The sequence below is a fragment of the Macaca nemestrina genome, chromosome 15, assembly GCF_043159975.1.
Source record: "Macaca nemestrina isolate mMacNem1 chromosome 15, mMacNem.hap1, whole genome shotgun sequence".
Lineage (NCBI taxonomy): Eukaryota > Metazoa > Chordata > Mammalia > Primates > Cercopithecidae > Macaca > Macaca nemestrina.
The window spans coordinates 32,924,106-32,947,448 of NC_092139.1; the positions used below are offsets into that span (position 1 = coordinate 32,924,106).

The window sequence follows — 23,343 nt, forward strand, 5'->3', positions numbered from 1 at the left end:
AACTCCTGGGCTCAAGTGATCCCCCCGGGCTTTGGCCTTCCAAAGTGGGATTACAGGCATGAGCCACTGCGCCCAGCCGATTCCTACTTCCTTCCGATTCTGTGGAGAAACACTGAGGCGGATTTTTATTCATCCCCTTTTTATAAATTAGAAACTGAAAGTGTCAGAGATTAAACATAAGTCACACTGCCACATGGGCCTTCTTGGTGTTTCTTAGCCAGGGGAAGAATCATATTTCCCAGGTCCTGATCACTACCTGCCATTAATTGTCGGTGTTTCCCACTGGAATGAAGTTCCATGAAGGCAAGGATTTTGTTGTGCTCACTGCTGCATCCTAAGCACCTAAAACTGGTTGGCACATAGTAAGCGCTCAAGAAGTGTGAACCGAGGGGTTCAGAGACAACCCACGGACTGAACTCTCTGAGCCTGCAGAGGGCGCTCCAGCCACGCCCCCAAAGCTAGGCCCCGCCTCTCACAGCCGGCTGGCGCACGAGCGTTGGAGCCTGCGCACCACCGTTCTTTTAACTGCGCAGGCGCGCCGGAAGCCCCTTGAGAGCGGCGCATGCGCAGCGGGAGTCGAAACGGAGACCCCCGGGGTCGCACGACAGCCGCAGGAGGAGTTGGTGGGCGGTATGCTATCGCCCGAGGCGGAGCGAGTGCTGCGGTACCTGGTAGAGGTGGAGGAGCTCGCCGAGGAGGTGCTGGCGGACAAGCGGCAGGTGAGAGGCCCGTCCGCGGCGCTGGGGCCTGGCGGCCGGCGCCGTCGGAAAGCCCGCGGGGTCGCGGAGAGTTGACCCGGACAGGCGGTTAACGGCTCCGAGGCGACAGACGTGGGCCAATAAATATTCGGCCGCTACTAAGCGAGCGCCTGCGCTGTGCTGGTCATTCCTCACTCTTCATCTTTTCTCTGCCCCTTGCCATGCTCTCTGGATCTCGACCCATCATGCTCTGGGCGGTTTCCTGAGCACCTGTTTCAAAATGCACTTCCCGGCCCCATGGTTGATCTGGGGGCACCGCCCTGTAAAGGCCCTCGGGGAGAGCTAGAACCGAAAAGAGGCCTGAGGGGGCCTTGTGACTGGGAGGGGGTGGGGACCTGGGGGAAGGTGGCGCCCTGTTTATGGGGTGCCTTGTAGGGGGTTTGGGTCAGGCTCTAATTTAAGTGCCAAGCTTTAGAAGGGAGTTCCTTGGGGAAGGAGGGTGACGTAATTGGATTTAGGTTTTAAAAGGATCCCCCGGCTGCTGTGTGGAATACAGAATATAGGCGGGCAAGGGTGAAGGCAGGGAGACGGGTGAGGGGCCATTGCTATGGTTCAGACCAGAGATGGATTTGGACTAGGTAGTGGTGGTGGAGAGAAGTGAAGGGGTCAGAAATGTATTTTGGAGACAGACTCAGTAGGCCGTGATAGTGGCTGTGTAAATGGGTGAGGGAGCCACGGGAGTCGTGACTCCCTCTCATCTCCAGGTAGAAGGGTCAGGTATTTACTGAGAAGGGGAAAACTTGGGCAAGAATCTGTCAAATTAAATACTGGATCAGGGTATGCTGGATGAGAATAATAAGAGCACTTAAAGTTTATCAGCAGGCCTGGCGCGGTGGCTCACGCCTGTAATCCCAGCACTTTGAAAGGCTGAGACAGGCGGATCATGAAGTCAGGAGATCAGGACCATCCTGGCTAACACGGTGAAACCCTGTCTGTACTAACAATACAAAAAATTAGCCGGACGTGGTGGTGGGCGCCTGTAGTCCCAGCTACCCGGGAGGCTGAGACAGGAGAATGGCATGAACCCGGGAGGCGGAGCTTGCAGTGAGCCGAGATTGCGCCACTGCACTCCAGCCTGGACAAAAGAGCGAGACTCCGTCTCAAAAAAAAAAAAAAAAAAAGTAAAAATAAATAAATAAATAAAGTTTATCAGCTACTTACTATGTGCCAGGTACTGTGTTAAGTCATTTAATTGCTGGCTCAATAACCTGTGAGGTAGGTACTGTTTGTAGCTCCATTTTGAGGAGAAGTAAATAGGAAGGTGAAATTACACAGCTTGAGGCAGACAGCAGGATTCGAACTTGGGTATTCCAGCTCCAGAACCAGCACTCTCGTGCAGTATACTGTACTACTGCTTCACTTCCTTAGTAGCTATTGTGTTGTTACCACTGTCTCAGTGCCCCCAATCCTGCTGTTCCAATCTAGTACTGTTGGGTTTCTCATATTACTAGTTCAGAATCAGCTGGAGAAGTTTGTCCAAAAATAAACATTAGGCCTGCTTAATCACAGTGTGTAGGGGAAGGGTTTCCACTCCCCCGGTGATTCTGACATGCCCTAAAGTTCGAGTGGATAATGCAGAATTTCCCGTTTAGTCAGCAAATGTTTTCCCAGCATCTTCTCTGGGCAGAGGGCAGCTGCACACAGCATTGTCTTTCAGACCAGGAAGCTGAGTGAGAAGAAATACATTCACACATCAATCCATTTTAGGCAGGACATTGGATGTAACCAGGAATAATTCATTGTCTCTGCAGCTGTTGTCTGTCAAGAGGTGACAGCTTGGGGCAAGAGATAGCTGAGTTCCCTCCTGTCCCTGTGGTTTTCAGATTGTGGACCTGGACACTAAAAGGAATCAGAATCGAGAGGGCCTGAGGGCCCTGCAGAAGGATCTCAGCCTCTCTGGTAAGTTGAAATTTTCTCAGTGCAGCCCTGGAGGCCTGTTCCATTTTCCTTTAAGGCCTTTACCTTGTCCCTGATAGAGATCAGGCAGGAGGTCACAGCTGTATAACAGCCTTGTGGGAAATTGAAACAGTCTGAGGAGATGGGGGAGCAAATTTTGCAGTTCTGGCACAAACTGTGGTTCAGGATTTTGCCTGCTCACTTCAGTGACTGGTTGTTAGCTCCTGGCTTAGCAACAATGGCAGACACTGAGAGAGTGTTGGGGATGTCTGAAACTGATGGTTCCTGCCCTTGTGCTTTACAGATGAGGAAAACAACGTAAAATGTGTAATTGAAAGTTGTAAGAAAGCCAAAGATGGAATTGGACTTGGGGTGGGTGTTGAGAATATATATCTGGAAGAATGGGAACCCTTTAGATGAGGCCGAGTGGCTGTGGCAGAGGAAGCAGATGGGGAGTAAGTATGGCTGGAGAGAGGGGCAGAGACCAGGCCATAATGAAAGGTCTTGGGGGATAAGGGAGGAAGTTTACATTTTGTTGAAAGTGCACTAGAATGTGGAGAATCTTCCAGTTGCTTCTCATCTCATCTGAGTAAAATCCAGAGGTCCTGCAAGACTGAGTAATCCAGCCCCCATGAATCCATGAGTGTGCCAATATCATCTCTGCCCCTGCCCCGCCCCCCATGACTCCATCCACACTGGTCTCCTTGCTGTTACTTTATTTATGTATATGGAAACAGAGCCTTGCTCTGTCACCCAGGCTGGAGTGCAGTGGCGTGTTCTCGGCTCACTGCAACCTCTGTCTCCCAGGTTCAAGTGATTCTCGTGCCTCAGCCTCCTGAGTAGCTGAGATTACAGGCATGCACCACCACGCCCAGCTAATTTTTGTATTTTTAATAGATACAGGGTTTCGCCATGTTGGCCAGGCCGGTCTCGAGCTCCTGGCCTCAAGTGATCCACCTGCCTTGGCCTCCTAAAGTGCTGGGATTACAGGCGTGAGCCACTGCGCCTGGTCCCTTGCTGTTCTGAACACCCCAAGCACACTACGGATCTTTGCTGTTCCTGTTTCCTCTGTTTGGCTCACTCTTTCCCCAGATGTCTGCAGTGCTCCCACTCTCACTTTCCTTGGGTCTCTATGTAGATATCATATAATCAGTAAGGCCTTCTCGGACTACCTGGTATGAGTAACAAGGTCCTCCTCTGGCATTGCCTAGCCATCTTAGCCTGCTTTATTTTTCTCTACAACTTTTAATCGAGGTGTGAAAAATCCTATCTTTGTTTATTCTCTCTCTTCCACTATAACATAAGCTCCAAGAGGGCAGGAACTTTGTCTTGTTCTGCTGTGTTGTATCTAAAATAATGCCTGGCAGATAATAGGTACTCAAAAAAAAATTGTTGAAGGAATTACCATTTGCTCTTTCAGAAGATGTGATGGTTTGCTTTGGGAACATGTTTATCAAGATGCCTCACCCTGAGACAAAGGAAATGATTGAAAAAGGTAAGGCCTCCTGGGGATGGGTCAGGGATGTGCTGCCTCTTCCACCAGCTTTGGTCTTAACCCAGAACAGGGAGTCAGGCTTCAGGCAGCTGGAGGAGAGGCAGCTCTGTCACAGGGTTCAGACTGCTGTGGGTTTCAATTCCACTTCTGCCACTGTGGGTTATTTCCTCATTTCTAAGAGGGGAATGTGTCTATGTAGCACAGCTGTGAAGTTGAGGTAAAACACTATGTGTGCCTAGCATAGTGCTTTCTTACTAGTGAGGAATCAGTTGGGCTGCAACTAACAAAACCAAACAAATTGAGGCTTAAGGAAATATGCTTCTTTTACTCTTGCATAAGAAATTGTCCAGAGGTGTGTAGTCCAGGCCTGGCATAGCTGCCCAGCAGTGGCACCTTAGCATATTCTCCTGGTTGTTGTTTCATCATTGCAGGCCTCATGTCCTCATGTCCTTATGCCAGGCTGGAGGAAAGACAGAAGGCTTTTGCCACATAGAGCTTTGCCTTCTATTTTGGAAGTGAGGCCATCTCCTCAGGGACTTCCTGCCAACATCTCATTGGCCAGACTAAGTCACATGGTTACCCATAGCTGCAAGAGAGCCCGGGAGAGTGAGCTTTTCTTTTTCACATGCCCTGCAATAGAGACTGGGTTGAATATGGAGGTTTGGGGAGAGTAAACGTCTAGGGTCTGCCATAGCTTGGGCACTCAGCGTACTCAGTTTCCACAGCCATAATCTGGAAGCTCTTTGGAAAAGCATCTTAAAGCAAGTCAGGCTACAAATGGATTATTGGCTAGAAAAAGAACAGGCTACACATATTTTTTCTTCCATAACCTTGAAAATGGCCAAAAGGACAAGCCAGGTTGACTCAGTCCCTGAAGATAGGGTGTCTTCACACCTCATGAAATAAAACTTCTTTTTTTTTTTTTTCCTTGAGACAGAGTCTTGCTCTGTCACCCAGGCTGGAGTGCAATGGCGCTATCTCGGCTCACTGCAACATTGCCACCCAGGTTCAAGCAATTCTCCTGCCTCAGCTTCCTGATTAGCTGGAATTATAGGTGCATGCCTTTATGCCTGGCTAATTTTTGTGTTGTTTTAGTAAAGACAGGGTTTCACTATGTTGGCCAGGCTGGTCTTAGAACTCCTGACCTCAGGTGATCCACCCGCCTTGGCCTCCTGAAGTGCTGGGATTACAGGCGTGAGCCACTGCTCCCGGCCAATTACATAAAACTACTAACAGAGAAAGCTATATCCAGCATGGAGAAGTTTCCAACTGTTGTGTTGAAAAAATACAGTAATAATATGGTTATAAAATTAAACTGCACTTGGTGGTGGGCTGTAGACTAAGCTTTCAGAGGGGTCCCTTGCCTGGGTTGAGGATCTTGTTGGCTCTTTTGGTCCCCAAATGTGGTCTTGTCACCGTACCTAGAGGGGTTCTGAGACATCATCAGGTTTCTTGGGGATCAACACAGGCTAAACAAGCTCATGGACACTGGGGTTACTCATTCACAATGAGAAATAGAACCAGGCTATAAGACTTGGCCATTCAGGGTTTCTCCCCGTCAGAAAGAGTGAGTCTGTGGGGAGACAGACTAGCCAGAATGTCACTCGTGAGCAGGTAGAATTGGCTGGGTGACTTCAGTTGATTGGTCAATGAGGCTTTGATAGCCACCTCTGTCATCACACTGACTTTTCTCAGGGGCAGTCCAGGACACTAGGAGACCCTTTTCTGTTCACAGTGGCTAATTAAGTTAAGCCTGAGCATTAGGCTTTCGTGTTGATTGTTTACGTCACATGTTCACACAATCATATTTTTCTAAAACCCCCCCACCTTGATGGACTCGGGTTTGTAAAATTTCTTAGGCATCCATTTTCTAGCCATCTAGGGTGGGCTGAATCTAGAGATGCTTCTTTGTTTGTGCATTGGAGTTTTCCATAATTTCATTGTGGGAGGGCGGCCTAAAGTCCTGATGTTGCCTTTTCTGTCCACTGACCACCTCAAGGTACTTTGCATAATGCAAAAAAGGCCAGTGTAATGGAAGTCGGGACTGCTGTGTCCTGGGCTCTCTGAGTGGTCCTGAGCAGGTCATGTCCCTTCTAGCCTTGAATCCTTCCTCAGTTGGTCTCTGATGTCTCCTTTTCCTTCCTGAAAGCTACACGCCCTTGCTGGGGAGAGGCTGGCATCTCCACTCCTGAGGTCAAGTCTGTCTGGTACAATCTTATCCTCTGCTTGCCCCCCTTATTTTTTCAGATCAGGATCATCTGGATAAAGAAATAGAAAAACTCCGGAAGCAACTTAAAGTGAAGGTCAACCGCCTTTTTGAGGCCCAAGGTATTGGCCTAGCAGGGACTGGAGACGAGGAGGGGAGAGAATCATCAGCATGGACTTTGAAGGGCAGGGGTGGGAAGCCCAACCCTCAGAGGTGGGCAGTGGCCGGGGCAGCCTGTGAGTGGCCCTGGAGGTATGCACAGTGGTTGGTTGTAGCTGCCCAGGGACAGAATGGACGGGAATTTATAGAGTCCTAGTCCTGTCACAGCTTCTTTTCCAGGTCCCAGGAACCGCTTGGGGTGATCTCACGTTATACATCAGGGCATGGCATGGGGATCAGATAGCTCCGACTGAGGAAACTCAGAAGGCTTCAGTGAGTGATTGAGGTCAGAGCTGAAATTCTTGATAAACACAAGCACTCTAGATTGGTCACAGGTCTTGTAAAAACCTGAGACAGCAGAGTCATGACTTTGTAGGTTCTTGGTGACACAGGAGTGGTGGTGATGCCTCATCTGGTGCATTGCAGAATTGGAGGCCCATCCCTGCCAGACCTCCAGGCCAAGTTTGGCAGCATTAGTGCAGCGTCAGCCCCTTTCCTGGGCCTGGTTCCAGAGCCAGCAGGAGGCCTGACATGCTGATGGATCATCTTCTCTCCTAGGCAAACCGGAGCTGAAGGGTTTTAACTTGAACCCCCTCAACCAGGATGAGCTTAAAGCTCTCAAGGTCATCTTAAAAGGATGAGACTCAAGAACCAAGATGGGGGACCAGCAACCCCCCAGGGTCATGAAGGACCCAGAACCCTCCAACCTTGACATCTGTAAGAACAGGATCTGCCCTGTAAGGGGACAGGCGTCAGGAATCTGGCCATGAAAACCTCTTTGTCTGTAGTGCTTGGCTACTCTGTGATGGCAGGAGGGAACCTTCAGCCTATCTGGCTGCTGGACCTGGACACCAGGGCTCAGTGGACACAAGATCTATTGATGGGCCCTGGTAGCCATCAGTGGGTGTGTGGGGCAGTGGCTGTGGGGGTGTAAGAATGACTGCAACAGGCACTTCCCAACAATGGCCTGCTGTTCACATGGACCCTAAGCAAGGAGGGAGGGAGGGAGGGGCGGAGTGGAGTTTCATTCCAGGTTCCCCTCAGAAGGGAGAGAGGTTTTCAGGCAGGTGCCATGGGATTGGAATAAACCAGGAGGCTCATGGGTGGTTGCTGAATGAAGAACAGAATCTTGGTGCTTTGTGGCTCACCACAGTCATCTGTGGGGCAGGCACACACCTCCCTGCCAGCTCCATTTTTGCGCTTTTTCCCTGCTTGATTCCAAGAGTGGGTGCTGCCTAGCAGCCCTTTGTGGCCGCTCTTTACTCAGGAGGGCCTTGCAGAGTCCTGCACCCGGCCTGGGTGAGTGGGTGCCCCTCTTACCATATATGACATGTGTCAAGAGTGACCTTCCACCCCCTGAAAGTGGGGCCTGGCCAGCACTGCTCGTTACTGTCTGCCTTCAGTGGTCTGAGGTCCCAGTATGAACTGTCATGAAGTCAAAACTCTTGTGTTCATTAAGGGCTCAATAAATGTTAGCTGAATGAATGAATAGCAGCAACTAGTCTTTATTTACCTCATCTAGTCCTTCAGTGAGGGCACGCCGCTCCATTTAGAATACCACCTATGAACATGGTTCTTGCCTTGAAATGAACCTGTGATAGGCAGGTGACAACAAATGGCAGCATGGCAGGGCACACCTCTCCTGGTCCCCCTGCTTCTTGGCTCTGGCTCATAGTTACATAGAAACACAGGCTGTCATGGCCAGTTCTTAACGTTTTTTCTTTCTTTTTTTTTTTTTTTTTGGAAGGAGTCTCACTCTGTCGCCCAGGCTGGAGTGCAGTGGCCGGATCTCAGCTCACTGCAAGCTCCGCCTCCCGGATTTACGCCATTCTCCTGCCTCAGCCTCCCGAGTAGCTGGGACTACAGGCGCCCGCCACCTCGCCCGGCTAGTTTTTTGTATTTTTTAGTAGAGACGGGGTTTCACCATGTTAGCCAGGATGGTCTCGATCTCCTGACCTTGTGATCCACCCGTCTCGGCCTCCCAAAGTGCTGGGATTACAGGCTTGAGCCACCGCGCCCAGCAGCGTTTTTTCAAGAGAAGCTAGACATTTGGGTTGTGAAGTTGAATCTCCTGTCTTTTAAATATTTTTGTCTAATGCAGAAACTGTTTTAAAACGTGAGTGTGGGTCACAGGTGTTTTACCCTACCCAAGCCAAACTTGGCCCAGACCTACAGTTTTGAATCCTCTTGAGTTTTGCAGAAATTACTATGTGTTTTCCCTGTGAACTCTTAAGAAGTAGGCAGGTGGAATTGGAAACAAACTGTCCATCCACAGGGGACTAGTTAAAGGAATCAGTAGCTCCAGATAGTGCAATACCATACAACTATAATCAAGAATAAGGAACAAGCTCCAAGATACATCAAGTGGGAAAAGCAAGGGGAAGGCAGGTGTCTTATAAGCTAATAATGTGTGTGTGCAAATACAATGTCATTCCCTCAGAACAGCACCTGCAGGGTTGGGGCACAGAGGTGGGAGAGAAGGAGCTGTCACCCTATACCCATTGGTAAACTTTGGATTTTAAACCACATGAATATATTACTTATTTTTAAATGTAAATAAAGTAGGGAGTTGCAGAATTCACCTTGCTAGATGTTCTCCAGTATGACTGCCTGATTCACAATTTCACCATTGGAAAATTGCCCCTTCCTCCCTTGCAGGGTGGGTGCTGGGCCAAAAAGAGCCAATCGCATTCCTTCTGGAAATAGGGAACCTGGAGCCCATGCCTGGACCTGTCTGTGTTTGCCTCAGTCACAAGGATGAATGGGAGAAGTCCTCATGCTCTGAAGGCAGAAGGTCCAGAGTAGCTTGGCTTCTGGCTTTCCTAAAGTCAGCGGGTTCACTTCTTGGATTTGCCAGTATTTTCCTTCCAAAAGTCTTCCCTTTGCGCTTAACCTAGGCAGTCAGATTCCACCATTTGCAGCCAGAGAAAGTACTCTGAAGCTGGCGGAGTGGTAGAGGGAGTAAATCCCCCTTGGAGCAGTTACCCCAACAGCCCCGACTCTTGTTGCAACCCCTCTTAAACCAAGAGGAGGCTTAGGAATGTAAGATGTGAAAATGCAGAGATTTTTACTCACACTCAACTCCCCAAGCTGTCCTGCCCATGAGCCCAAGGTTTTCTGGTTTCTGGCTCAGCTCCGAAGCTCAAACACAGGGCCTAGAGAAGCACTTAAGTCACCCATCTGACTTAGATCAATGCACCTTTGCAGAGACCCTCACTAAGCTCTGCCTCCCTGGTCTGTCTGGTCCATCTGAGAAGTGGGGATGCTCTGTCCCACTGGTTTTCAGATGATGGTCAGGGAGCCCCATGGGTTCCCCATATGCAGGGTCAGGGTATTACAAGGAGAAGAGGATGTGTTTAGGGCTCAGTACTTCCCCAGACCCCCAATAAATACAATCTAATAACGGCTTGCTTTGTAAGCACAGCTTAAAGACAAGTTCCTTAGCCTCCAAACCCTTGCTCCTGAAGGACCTTTTCAGCACTGACTTGGGAGGCATCCAAGTGTCAAAGCCAGGAGGACTTGGCTGCAGCCAGCAGTATCCCCTGAACCAGGCTTGGTGCCCAGTGACTCCAAGTAGGGCCTGTGCTCATTTATTAGATATGATCTCTTGGGGGTAGCAGAACTTGCTGTATTTGTTCTCTTTGGGCCTAATTGCCAAGTCAGTTTGTCAAGGTTAAAACACCCCCCAGTCCTAGGGATTGGCGTCTCCTGGTGCAAAGATGCCTGGGGATGGGCTGGAGGTATCCAAGCGGCCCAATTCAGGTAGTAAGCTGCAGCTGCTAAGCCAGCAAAGCTGGTGCCAGGGTGGAGGTGGGGAGGTGAGAGCTTTGAGGTGCTGTGCTGGGATCTGAGAGTGCGGGGGAGGCCTGGGTGGCACCTGCTAAGGCTGATTTCCTCCTGGCAGCTGGGGATCAACTGGAAGCTTTCTTCTGGACTTGAAGGGAGTAGAAGAGCTGCCTCAGTTGTTTTTTCCGATCGTTGATGCAGCCTGGAAAGGAAGTGGGGTGTTGGCTGGGATGACCTGTGCTTGGGAGGAGTGGAGGGGCCTGTGCCCCCACTCCCTGCTGGGAAGAGGGGACAGCGGGAGTCAGACAACCACACACAGCCTGTGGTTTACATCCTGGCTCCATTCCTGAACTGCCATGGCCCTCAAGCAGGTCATTTACCCTTTCCAGCATCGGTCTTCTCATCTGTAAACCAGGATACTACTGCCCACCTTAGGGAGTGAACGTGAGGATTGGGAGCTTCCCTCAAGCCAGGGACTGCTCCAGATGCTGAATGTGGATGGATTTGTTTGGCCTTCACGGGAATGATGTGTAGAAGAGAAAACGGGCTCAGAGAGGTTAAATCATTTGAACCCAGACTACCTGGTGCCAGAGCTACACTCTTAACCACTACCCCACACTGCCGCTCCTCCTGGCTTTGCTCAGTGAAAATGCATTTAAAGCTAGCACAGTGCCTGGCTTCTCATAGCTGCCCAGTACTGTCAGCTTTCTTCCCTTACCCAACCCATGTGTCAGGCACAACTGGCTAAGGGATGAGTTTTCCGTACATGTGGCCCCCGTTCCCAGGCAGTTCGTGCTTTTAAATATTTCTGCTGTGAGCGCTGAGACGTCTCTCCCAGGACGTTCATGGTGCTACATGTTGGCTATTTGCTCTCAGAGCTGATCCTTGGGGTAACTCTCTGGTCATTTAATCTCATGCCAGGCATAGATGGCACTCAAAAATGCTGCTTGAGTGACTGAATCTCTCTGGCCACTAGTACTGACCTGGGGGTGTCTGCCATCTTCCACATCCCCCCAAACCCTGTCTGTCCCTGCTTCCTAGGCACTCACTTAGCCATTCCCTGAGCTGAGAGCCTACTATGCACATCCTCAGGGTTTTCCAGAGTGAGTTCCATGCAGCCCTAACTTAAACTCTATTTGGCTCATTCATAACTCCCAAGTCTTCTTGTCCAGTGCAAACTTCTTGGAGTTCTAGACTCATCTCTGAGTTATCTGCTGACCCTTTCACCTGGATGTCCCTGAACACTTCCCTAACACAATCCATCAGTACTCTTCCTACCCTAACCAGCTACCCTTGTGTTTACCACCATCAACCCAAACACTTGAAACAGGAATAATTCTAGAGACTTCTAAAGCACTGGCTCTCCCAGCCTGGTCAACATAGTGAGATTTTGTCTCTACAGGAAAAAAACACACACAAAAAAATAAAATTAGCCAAGTGTGATGGTGTGTGCCTGTAGGCCTAGCTACTTGGGAGGCTGAGGCAGGAAGACTGCTTGAGCCTGGGAATTTGAGGTTAGTTACAGTGAGCTATGATCGCACCACTGCACTCCAGCCTGGGTGACAGAACGAGACTCTGTCTCAAAAAAAAAAAAAATTTAAAATATAAAACAGTGGCTTGCAACTTGGGCTGCATATTGGAATCACTTGAGAGCTTTAAAAGCTACTGATGCCCACACCAACCATATCTTGATCTGGCAGGCATCAGTAGTCTTTAAAGCTCCCGGGTGATTCCAATGGGCAGCCAAGGTAGAGAACCGCCACTTTCCATCTTTGCTACTCAAATGGGGGTCCAGGAACTAGCGCATTGATATCTGAGGTACACTGTTAGCAAAAATGGCTGCAACAATTCCATTCCTATATGCACACCTCTGTGCAAGGTGACTGCTGCTCCTCTCATCAAGAGGTGGGGTCTATTTTCTTTTTTTTCATTTTTTGAGACAGAGCCTCGCTGTGTCGCCCAGGCTGGAGTGCAGTGGCGCGATCTCGGCTAACTGCAAGCTCTGCCTCCTGGGTTCACGTCATTCTCCTGCTCAGCCTCCCGAGTAGCTGGGACTACAGGCACCCGCCACCACGGCCGGCTAATTTTTTTGGTATTTTTTAGTAGAGACGGGGTTTCACCGTGTTAGCCAGGATGGTTTCGATCTCCTGACCTCATGATATGCCCGCCTCGGCCTCCCAAAGTGTTGGGATTATAGGCGTGAGCCACTGCGCCCGGCGAGGTGGGGTCTATTTTCTTACCCAGTGACTGGGTTAGACTAACACATGCTTTGATTGTAGCAGAATGACTTTATGTGACTTCTGAGTCTGGGCCACAAAAGCCTTTGCAGTGTCTTTTCTCACCCTCTTGGAACCCCGAGTCTACCACATGAAGAAGCCAGGGCCAGACTATTGGAAGACGAGTGGCCACATGGAAAGAGAGGCCCAACTGACAGCCAGTATCAACCCCTACACCTATGAATGAGGCTGTCGTAGCTATCAAGCCTCAGTAAATCTGCCAGGTGCCTGCAGCCCTATGAGTGACCCCAGGAGGGACCTGAGGAAGCATGAGCAAATAAAACAGTTGCTTTAAGCTGCTAGGTTTTGGGAGGGCTTGTTATACAGCAATGGTTAATCCATGGAGCATTACCCAGGAGCTTGTTAGAAATACAATCTTAGGCCCCACCCTAGACCTATGGAGTCACAATCTACAGTTTAACAAGATTTCCAGGTGATTATATGCGTATTAAATTAAGCTTGGACAGGGTTATATAGTCATCCGAAGCCTTATACATTTAGAAAACTAAACAACCCCTAGAAAAATGGATAAAGAGTATAGACAGCTTACAAAAGAAGAAGTGCAAATTTACCAAACGGAAACCTCACCAGTAATCAATGGAATGCACATAAAACAACAATGAGTCAGTATGTTTCACCTCGCCAGTTGGCACAGATTTCTTTTTTCCCTAAAAATTCAAATCTGGCAAATTCGTATAATCTTCCTGGAAAGCAGTTTGGTTGTAATAATCCCATCCCTTTGGCCCAATAATTCTGCTTCTAGGAATCTGTCCTCAGGAAATGGCCAGAATTTCAGCCGAGCTTAATGTGAAAGGGTGTTCATCAGGGTATTATTTATAAAAGTTAAAAAATACAAAATGCAATTGGGCCAAATGTCCAATTATAAGAAATTGGTTTAGTAAATGTCGGCATATGTACAAACTGAAATATTTTGCAGCCATACGGTAATTTTTTTAAACTGTGCCAAGAGGCAGGAAAGTCTAACGGTCAAGCACTCAGGTTTTGGAGCCAGGCAGATGGGAGTTTGAGTCCTGGCTCACCACTTATGACCAAAACCTTCATTCAGCAAGTTACATAGCACCTGGATATCATTTCCTCATCTGTAAAATGACAATAAAAACTGCTTAAAGATGAAATGAGATAATGTATGTAAAAGATTTCATCCAGACTGGACCAAAAAGTACATTCAAGAGGGAGGCTCTTAATATACTTGAATGGAAAATGCCATGGGGAAAAGTGGGATTCGAAACTCTAGCCCAATGCCAATTTTGTAAAAGAAAAAGTATGAATATATGCATTTTTTAAGAACTGGAAGGAAATACACCAGATTGTTAAAGATGGTTATGTCTGGATGTTTTTTTATTTCTTTCTTTAGTTTTCAAATATTCTACAATGAGTGTGAATCCTTTTTTTATAATCAGGGGAAGTTTTCACTTTTTAGAAACCAAATTTAAAAATGAGGAACAGAGGTTAAGTCCCTTGCCCAAGGTCACACAGCTGGTAAGTTGCAGATTGAATTCAAACAATCTAACCACTATCCCAACCTGCCTCCTAGACTACCTGGTACCTCCCATGACCCATCCCTTGTGCCCACTCCACCTGGCCCTACATACCGAGGTGTGTGTTGCTCACAAAGTTTCCCATTCCCGACAGGTCAGGAACCCCCTCCTCTCTGCTAACAGGGCCATCATTCCACATGAGGTCAAAGCCCCCGACTCGCTTCTCCCTTCCCGTGAGCCTGGACAGGAAGGAGCACACAGGGTTAATGAAGGTGCACCTGGCGGGGCCCTAACACCCAAGTGAGGTCCCTGATCCCTCCCTGAGCCCGACTGATGTCTGTCTCTCAGAAGTCCTTTTTTCCCAACCATTCATTGACTGTTTCCCAGGTACCTATGCAGGTCTCTGAGGGATTGTTCCCCAGTTTTCCCCCAAGGCTCCTTGCTCTTGATAACGTGCCCCTATTTGTTTTTGTTGTTGTTTTTGTTGTTGTTTTTGTTTTTGTTTTGAGACGGAGTCTCTGTCACCCAGGCTGGAGTGCAATGGCACGATCTTGGCTCACTGCAACTTCTGCCTCCAGGTTCAAGCGATTCTTCTGACTCAGCCTTCCGAGTAGCTGGGACTACAGGTGCACACCACCACACCCGGTTAATTTTTGTATTTTTAGTAGACATGGGGTTTCACCGTGTCGGCCAGGATGGTCTCAAACTCCTGACCTCAAATGATCTGCCTGCCTCGGCCTCCCAAAGTGCTGGGATTACAGGCATGAGCCACCGCGCCTGGCCACGTGCCTCTATTTGTGATTTGTGGTTTAAAGTCTCCTTTCCTCCTTAGACCTTAAACTCCATAAAGGCAGGGACTAGTTCTGTCGTGTTCCTTACTGTGTCCGCAGGATATGGCACAGGGCCTGGTACAGAGCAGGGCTCAAAAGTTTGTTGAATGAATAGGTGATGGTAGGAATAGTGGATACCTGAGGTTTCTGCCTGCTCATCATCCATTTCACCTTTCAGTCCAAGAGTACCTTGGGTTTTCCTTTGAGAACCACTTCTCCCTCCCTCATCCCATGGCTCACGTGGGGTTGACCCCACTCCCGAGGATGTGGGCACAAGAACTATGCTTGGTCAAGCAGAGTCACAATGAGTGGTTTAGGAATGGTCATGTGTCCCAGTTCCCAGCAAGGAGAATCAATCCTCAAACTTCTGCTGGAATAATTGGGGAAAAGCTAATACAGAGGAAAGAGAGGGAGGGGGAGGGGGAGGGGGAGGGGGAACAGACTAGCCAACATTGAGCACCTGGATTCACACATTCACCCATTCCTAAAAGTAGCTCTGGGGTTTTTTTTCTGCCATTGCACATTGTTATAGCAATAGCTTTGTACTCAGCACTTACTGTTAGCTAGGCACTAGATAGTAAATTATCGTTGTAAATTAATCTAACAACTCTGAGAGGTAGACATGGCATTTCCTATTTTGCAGATGAGGAAGCTGAGGCTCAGAAAGGTGATGTGACTAGTCCAAAGCCTCACAGTCAGAAGGTTTCGAGGAAATCCTGCTGGACTGTCTCAGAAAGCTGTAGTTGGCCCTGCTCTGCCCTGGAGAGGTCAAGTCCTTGGGTCAGGACCCTACCCTCTGTGGACATCTCAGCTTCTCCATCTACAAAGTGGTAGGGCAGGCCAAAGCCATCACTGAGGGCCACTCAGGCCCCAAGGTTCTAAGCTTCCCCTCTTCCTTGGTGGGAGCCTCAGTTGTCATGTACAAGGACATGTGATCAAGGCTGCCCTCCCTCACCTTGCTTCCATGTCCACGACATGCAGGGTGTCTTCCAGGAGGCAGGTCTTGAGCTCATAGTCTTCCTGGCTGCTGGCTGTCAGTGACGGGGACGCATTGACCTCCAGGAGCCACCTGGGGAAGAAGGGGAGTAGAGAGTCTTAGGGTTACTCGGTCCCTGGAGCCCCTAGGATTTCACTGAGAGGCTAGATGGATGCATGGACCCCACCCTTAATTCAATCCAGGCTACTCCCTCTACCTTTCTATTTTTTTAAATTATTTTTATAGAGATAGGGTCTTGCTAGGTTGCCCAGGCTAGTCTCAAACTCCTGGCTTCAAGTGATCCTCCTGCCTCAGCCTCCCAAAGTACTGGGATTACAGATAGGAGCCACTGTGCCCAGCTCCCTCCCACCCCCCTGCCTTTTTTTTTTTTTTTTTTTTTTTCTAGAGAGGGAGTTTTGCTCTTGTCGCCCAGGCTGGAGTGCAATGGCATGATCTCAGCTCACTGCAACCTCTGCCTCCCAGGTTCAAGCGATTCTCCTGCCTCAGCCTCCAGAGTAGCTGGGATTACAGGTGCCCGCCACCACGCCCAGCTATTTTTTTTTTTTTTTTTTGTATTTTTAGTAGAGACAGGGTTTCACCATATTGGTCAAGCTGGTCTCAAACTCCTGACCTCAGGTGATCCACCCACCTTGGCCTCCCAAAGTGCTAGGATTACAGGCATAAGCCACCTTTCCACTTTGAAGAAAGGTAACTTAAATGTAGAAAGCTGGCATAGGCATGATTATGGTGCTTTCGTGGTGTTATTGTTTTCCCTTCTTCCAACAGAGATGTGAATGCAAGAAAAACTTCCCTTTCTTAGTGAAAATTTGCGCACTGTAGGTGGCACCCAACCTGCTGTGTCAGGGGTTGGGAAGCAGTGGGGAGAGGTGGAGACTGTGGTGAGCTGGAAAGGGCATTCCATGTCTAAAGGGGTGGCTGTGGCCAGCTCCAGGAGAGTGTTGCCTTGTGGGCGTGTGAGTCCAGAATTGAGAGATCATCTGATTTTTCCAGAAAAGCCAAAAATTGTGAATTTTTTTTTTTTTTTAAGAGTCAGGATCTGGCTCTATCACTCAGGCTAGAGAGCAGTGGTGCAATCTTAGCTCTTTGCAGCCTTGAATTCCTGGCCTCAAGTCATCCTCCTGCCTCAGCCTCCTGAGTAGTTGGTATTATTATTATAGGTGCTTGAGCCACTGTACTTGGTAATTCTGATTTTTATGTAAACATCTTCCAAATTTTAGAGCCTGTCAATAAATTAAAATTAAAAACAAAAACAGTCTAAAGGCCAAATTCCAAGTATCTGCAGGCCAAAAGCAGCCCAAAGACCTCCCGCTAACTACCTCTTGTCTTGTTCAACCCCATCCTTTTACAGACAGGAAGCTGGAGCCCAGAGAGGGAAGGGCTCACCTGGCAGGTCTGTGGGAGAGCAAGTCCCTTTCCACTATACAGCAAATTATCTTGGTAAATTACTCTAACAACTTGGAGAGGTAGACACGGTGTTTCCCATTTTACAAATGAGGAAACTGAGGCTCTGAGGGGTGACGTAGCCACCTGGGGTCCTGTGCAGCCAGTCTTCTTGGACCTGCAGAATTTTTGCCCACACGGAGGGGCACAGCCAGAGTCATCCTAATCACAACACTCAGGGCTGGACCCCTCTTGTCCAGGCCTAAGGGCAGTGCTGAGGGCCATTGTTTAGGGGTCTCAGCAGGCCAGGTGGTGATTAACTGAGGGTCCCTCCCCCAACCTGACTACCCAGGCCCCAGGGCTGCAAGTGGATGCTCCAGTGCTTCCTGCAGTAGCTGGTGTCCAAGCACCGACCAGAGCTTATTCCTCCATCAGGTCCACCTTAATGCCAGCAGTCACATCCTGCTACAGGGGACAAAGGAGAGAGTCCTGCTGGTGCCGGGACCCTGTTTCCCTTGAGCGAGGGCTTCTCCTGGCTTAGAAAACCCCTCAACACTTACATGGTGACCCTGAATAGAGGGTTGGCTCCTGGATCTGGCAGTGCTGGTGAGGAGCAGCTCAGTCCAAGTCCTTAGACCCTGGGCCTGGCTTTGCCCTTGACTGGCTACATAACCTCAAGCTCCCTGACCCTCACTAGGCTTCTGTGTCCTGTTGCATCATGTGAGGCCATCATAGTGGTCCCTGCCAGGTCCAGTTTGTTCTATTCATCAGCTCAACCTCTTCCACCGGCATCTTGGGAGTGGATCGAAGTCTTGGCAAAGATCAACATTGTAACAATATTCCATTATATGGTGCTTTGCATCTTCAAAGCTCCAAGACTTACAGAGGGGAAGTTTCTTGCCTGGTATAGGGGAGAATTCCTGACTCAGCAGATGATCAGGAAAGGCCTCCCAGTGCCAGGCTTGGTCCTCAGTGCTCTACAGACTGTATCTCACTTATTCATCATAACGTTCCTATAATGACCTATGGATAGATCCTGTCATGACCAACCTCATTTACAAATGGGCAAATTGAAGCACAGAAAACGTAAGTGTGCGCAAGGTTACACAACTAGGAATTGGCAGAGCTGGGATTCAAACCTGGGCAGTCTGGGTATTCAAACTGTGACCTCCTGGCTCTCCCACCCACCCACTTACGGCTTGAGGTCCTGGTCGATGAGGATGTCGTAGCCGTACAGCTCGAAGCAGTGCTTGTCACTGATGATCACCTTCTGCACACTCTGCAGGCTTTTGACAAAGATGTTGTCGATGTCCCTGAAGAGCGTCTCCACCACCTCGGGCCCGTGTTTGGATGCCAGGTACTGCCGGAAGCGCTGCAGCATCCACTTGCAGCCCTGGGCCCCAGGCAGCCAGGTTGAGAGAGGAGCCTCAGTTAGTCAGGATCTGGCCTGGTAGGACCCTTACACAATTGCCTTCAGTGTTTCCCTTAGACCTGGGCAAGAGGGGCCCAGCCCTGAGCCCTGTAATTAGGATGACCCCAGGTGTGCCCCTCTTTCAGGGGAAAAAATTCTTCATGTCTAAGAGGACTGGCTATGCAGGATCCCAGAGGTCCCTACCCACACGGCCTGCGTAGGCCCCTTCCCTGAGCCTGACTTGCTGAGGACAGACCACACTGACCATGTGTACATCCCAAGGCCAAGGAGTGACCAACAGGCTGCCGTTTTCAGGGGTGTGTATGCACAAGGGCCCCACTGTGTGGGATGGAGCCAGAGGAGGGAGAGAAGGGAACAGGTGTGAGCTGGGGACCTGCTCTCCTGTGTCCCCTTGGTCTGGCCCTTGACTTTGAGAAGTCTGAGAATTCTGTATTTGAACCTGGCCTTGCAGGTTATTTTACATAGATAGAGATAAAATATATCTGTATGATACATTACATTAATCGATTAATCCATTGACCAATAGAAGATATCTGTCAAGGTAGGGGAATAGGACATTTTTTGTTTAGGGGTGTGTTAGTGTGATTACAACTTTTAAATACTTAGACACATGATATGTAGGCCTCCATTTGTAGTCCTGCCCTGAGCCCTGCAAGTGGGATGGGCAGGCCTGCCTCACTGGTGAACACAGGCTCAGACAGGCCTATCCTGGGCTCCTTGCCACTCCACCCTCCCTACCCCGACCCGGCCCTAGAGGGCTGCCCCCGTGCAGAGCCACGCCTGGCTTCCTCACCTTCTTTGGATGGTAGTCGGGAGATGTTTTTTGCACGGCGACGTTGGTGAGGTGAACATCTGGGAAAGGGTGGTAGTCAAGGGTCAGTGTGAACAAAAAGGGCGAGCCCTGCCCCCCGAAGTCCCCGGGACTGAACTGAGACCTTGCTTGGGAATTGATGGGGAAGACTACGAAATAGCTCCACGGTCGTGTGTGTGGGCTTTGGAGTCAGTTGGGCCTGGGTTCAAATCCTGCCTGCATCTTTCCTGGCTGTGGGCTCCTGAAAAGCCATTTCACTTCCCTGGGCCTATTTCCCCACCTTTTAATGGGGGTACTTAGTAGTATATTGACCTCACAGGGATTTTTCAAAAGGTTAAATACTGTGCCTCTTCCAGTGCCTGGCATAGCTGATATTATACTACGGTTTTTCTTTTCTTTTTTTTTTTTAAATCTTTTTTTTTTTTTTTTTAATCAAGAGGAGTGGTTCTAACAAGTAAAGGAACTAAATACAGAACAACCATCTCAGGACACACTAGGCTGTCTGTCACTAGAGGGGTCCAGGCTGGGCGGCCACTTTGTAGGAATATTGGCAAAGGGATCCAGCACTGGGATAGGGTCAGGGTGGCCTTGGAAGACCCAGCCCGGAGATTTGGCCTCTCAGTACCATCACCATCATCACCACCAGTGACATCAGCAGCACTTTGCAGCTTACAGAGCATCTCACTTGTTCCCCAAATTATTCCCGTCTCACAGATGAGACCTTGGAGGCTCAGAGAAGTTAAGTGACCACCATTCAGAATACTCCTTCCTTAACATCTTCCCCCCACAGCTAAGCAGGATGGCTTCCTCAAACCTCCTTGTATTTGTTTGTCTGTTTGTTTTGAGACATAGTCTGTTGCCCAGGCTGGAGTGCAGTGGTGCAATCTCAGCTCACTGCAACCTCCGCCTCCCGAGCTCAAGCGATTCTCCTGCCTCAGCCTCCCAAGTAGCTGGGATTACAGGCGCCCGCCACCATGCCAGGCTGATTTTTGTGTTTTTAGTAGAGATGGGGTTTCACCATATTGGCCAGGCCAATCTCAAACTCCCGATCTCAAGTGATCCGCCCGCCTCAGCCTCCAGAGTGCTGGGATTACAGGTGTGAGCTACCACACTCAGTACCAAACCTCATGAAATGGCCATAAGACCTGACTTTCTCCAGGACTTACTTGGGGCATTTCTCAGATGGGGAGGTAGAGGTTCTAGGTCTCTGACTCCAAGTCTAATTCCCCTAAACGTATGGTTCTTCCAGTTTGTGGTGTATTGAACAGAGTAGGGTGGTTTCAACCTCTCTGGAGAAGGTGAGTATCCTCCTTAGCATCTTTTTCCTAGACATCTTCTTTAGAGCTCTTCTTCAGAGCTCTTTTTTTTTTTTTTTTTTCTTTTGAGACGGAGTCTTGCTCTGTCACCCAGGCTGGAGTGCCGTGGCACCATCTCAACTCACTGCAACTGCTGCCTCCCGGGTTCAAGCGATTCTCCTGCCTAAGCCTCCCAAGTGGCTGGGAGTACAGGCGTGTGCCACAACGCCCAGCTAGTTTTTGTATTTTTAGTAGAGGCAGGGGTTTTACCATGTTGGCCAGGCTGGTCTGAAACTCCTGACCTCAGGTGATCTGCCTGCCTTGGCCTCCCAAAGTGCTGGGATTACAGGCATGAGTCACCACATCCAGCCCAAAAATTAATTTTAAATGGACCACAGACCTAAATATAAGAGGCAAAACTATGAAATTCATAGAGAAGAATAGAGGAATGAGTCATTGTGACCTTGAGTAGGCAGGTCCTCTTAGATAGGACACCAAAAGCACAGATGACAAAATAAAAAATAGATAAATTCAACTTTATCAACATTTAAAACTTCTGTGCTTCAATGGGAATTATGGAAAAAAATGAAAGAAAACTCACAGAATGAGAAAAAATATTTGCAAATAATGTATCTAATAAGGGACTAGTATCCAGAATACATACAGGATTCTTATAACTCAACACTAAAAAGATAATCCAATTTAAGAATGGGCAAAGGATTTGAATAGATTTATAAGTGGTCACAAGCACATAAAAGGTGCTCAGTATCATTAGTCATCAGGGAAATGCCAATCAAAACCACTGCACATCCACTAGAATGGCTATAATGAAAAGGACAGATAATAGCAAGTACTGGCCAGGCATGATGGCCACGCCTGTAATCCTAGCACTTTGGGAGGCCAAGGCAGGCAGATCGCTTGAGTCCAGGAGTTCAAGACCAGCCTAGGCAACATGATGAAACCCTGTATGTACACAAAATACAAAAATTAGCCAGGCATGGAAGCGAGCATCTATAGTCCCAGCTACTTGAGGGGCTCAGGCGGGAGGATCACTTGAGCCTGGGAAGTCGAGGCTGCAGTGAGCCAAGATCACACCACTGCACTCCAGCCTGGGCAACAGAGCAAGAATTTGTCTCAAAAAATACAAAATAACAAGTGTTGACGAGGATATAAAGAAATTGGAACCCTTAAACAATACTAGGGGACATGTACAATCGTGCAGCACCTTGGAAAACAGTTTACAGGTTCCTCAAAAGTTAAACATGGAATTATTATGTGCGGCAATTCCACTCCTAGATACATACTCAAGAGAAACGAAATAGGCTGGGTGAGGTAGCTCATGCCTGTAATCCCAGCACTTTGGGAGGCCGAGGTGAGCAGATCACTTGAGGTCAGGAGTTTGCGACCAGCCTGGCCAACATGGCGAAACCTCATCTCTACTAAAAATACAAAAATTAAGTCAGGCATGGTGGCGCACGCCTGTAGTCCCAGCTACTCAGGAGACTGAGGCACGAGAATCGCTTGAACCTGGGAGGCAGAGGTTGCAGTGAGCCAAGATGGCACCATTGCACTCCAGTCTGGGGGACCGAGACACTGTCTCGAAAAAGAAAAAGAAATGAAAACATATGTCCACACAAAAACTTGTACATGAAATTTTTATAGCAGCATTTTTCATAATAGCCAAAAAGCAGAAACAACTCCAGTGCCAACAATGGATAAAATGGTATACCCATTTTACTGAATGTGATATATCTATACAAGGAATATTTGGCAATAAAGAAATATGAAAGTCCAGGCGCGGTGGCCCACACCTGTAATCCCAGCACTTTGGGGGGCTGAGATGGGCGGATCACCCGAGGTCAGGAGTTCAAGACCAGCCTGGCCAACATGATGAAACCTCATCTCCACTAAAAATACAAAAAAAATTAGCCGGGCATGGTGGCCTGCGCCTGTAATCCCAGCAACTTGGGAGGCTGAGGCAGGAGAATCATTTGAACCCAGGAGGCACAGGTTGCAGTAAGCTGAGATGGCGCCACTGCACTCCAGCCTGGGCAACAAGAGCAAAACTTGGTCACAAACAAACAAAAACCAGAAAGAAATATGAAGTACTGATCCATGCTACAACATAGAAGAACCTTAGAAACAAGCCAAGTGAAAGAAGTCAGACACAAAAGACTGCATAGTGTATGATTCCATCTATATGAAATATCCAACATAGGCAAATCCACAGAGACAGGAAGTGGCTGCAAAGGCCTGGGAGGGGAGTCTAGGGAGGAATAGGGGATGATGGCTAATGGGTATGGAATTTCTTTGGGGAGAGGATAAAAATATTCTAAAAAGCTGGGCATGGTGGCTCACACCTACAGTATCCTCTACTCAGGTGGGTGAAGTGGGAGGATCATTTGAGCCCATGAGTTCGAGACCAGCCTGAACAATATAGGGAGACCTTGATTTAAAAAAAAAATAAATTTTCTAAAACTGATTGTGGTAATGGTTGTGTGGATATGATAAGGCATTTCATTG

General features: G+C 48.7%; 2 protein-coding genes across 7 annotated transcripts in view; one reads left to right on the forward strand and one right to left on the reverse strand.

Annotated features, from left to right (window-relative positions):
- The first annotated feature begins 536 nt into the window (after positions 1-536).
- Positions 537-7,999, forward strand: LOC105496173 (p53 and DNA damage regulated 1). Of its 2 annotated transcripts, none has more exons than XM_011766324.2 (5): positions 537-719; positions 2,582-2,657; positions 4,075-4,149; positions 6,397-6,477; positions 6,695-7,066. In XM_011766324.2, the coding sequence occupies exons 1-5, from the start codon at positions 633-635 to the stop codon at positions 6,715-6,717; spliced, it is 342 nt and encodes a 113-aa protein (XP_011764626.1). In that variant the 5' UTR covers positions 537-632; the 3' UTR covers positions 6,718-7,066. The 2 variants fall into 2 exon arrangements, with proteins under 2 accessions (XP_011764626.1, XP_011764625.1); XM_011766323.2 differs by lacking the exon at positions 6,695-7,066 and adding an exon at positions 7,073-7,999 and having other exon boundaries at positions 539-719.
- A 2,089-nt stretch (positions 8,000-10,088) lies between these two features.
- The window catches only part of LOC105496170 (tubulin tyrosine ligase like 9), a 72,822-nt gene continuing 59,567 nt past the window's right edge, over positions 10,089-23,343 (reverse strand). For all 5 annotated transcript variants that reach the window (XM_071079535.1, XM_011766315.3, XM_011766314.3 and 2 more), the window contains 5 exons: positions 19,508-19,566; positions 18,479-18,675; positions 15,861-15,974; positions 14,190-14,314; positions 10,089-10,502 (listed from right to left, as the gene is read on the reverse strand). In XM_071079535.1, coding sequence (XP_070935636.1) covers positions 10,426-10,502; positions 14,190-14,314; positions 15,861-15,974; positions 18,479-18,675; positions 19,508-19,566 — 572 coding nt within the window. In that variant the 3' untranslated portion in view covers positions 10,089-10,425. The remainder of the gene's footprint in view (positions 10,503-14,189; positions 14,315-15,860; positions 15,975-18,478; positions 18,676-19,507; positions 19,567-23,343) is intronic.

What these genes read in the sequence shown, in the direction of transcription:
- LOC105496173 (XM_011766323.2), top strand. Translation starts at nt 633, where the DNA reads ATGCTATCGCCCGAGGCGGAGCGAGTGCTGCGGTACCTGGTAGAGGTG. An exon ending in TGCTGGCGGACAAGCGGCAG is followed by an intron (nt 720 to 2,581) that starts GTGAGAGGCCCG and finishes TGTGGTTTTCAG; the next exon opens with ATTGTGGACCTGGACACTAA. An exon ending in GAAGGATCTCAGCCTCTCTG is followed by an intron (nt 2,658 to 4,074) that starts GTAAGTTGAAAT and finishes TTGCTCTTTCAG; the next exon opens with AAGATGTGATGGTTTGCTTT.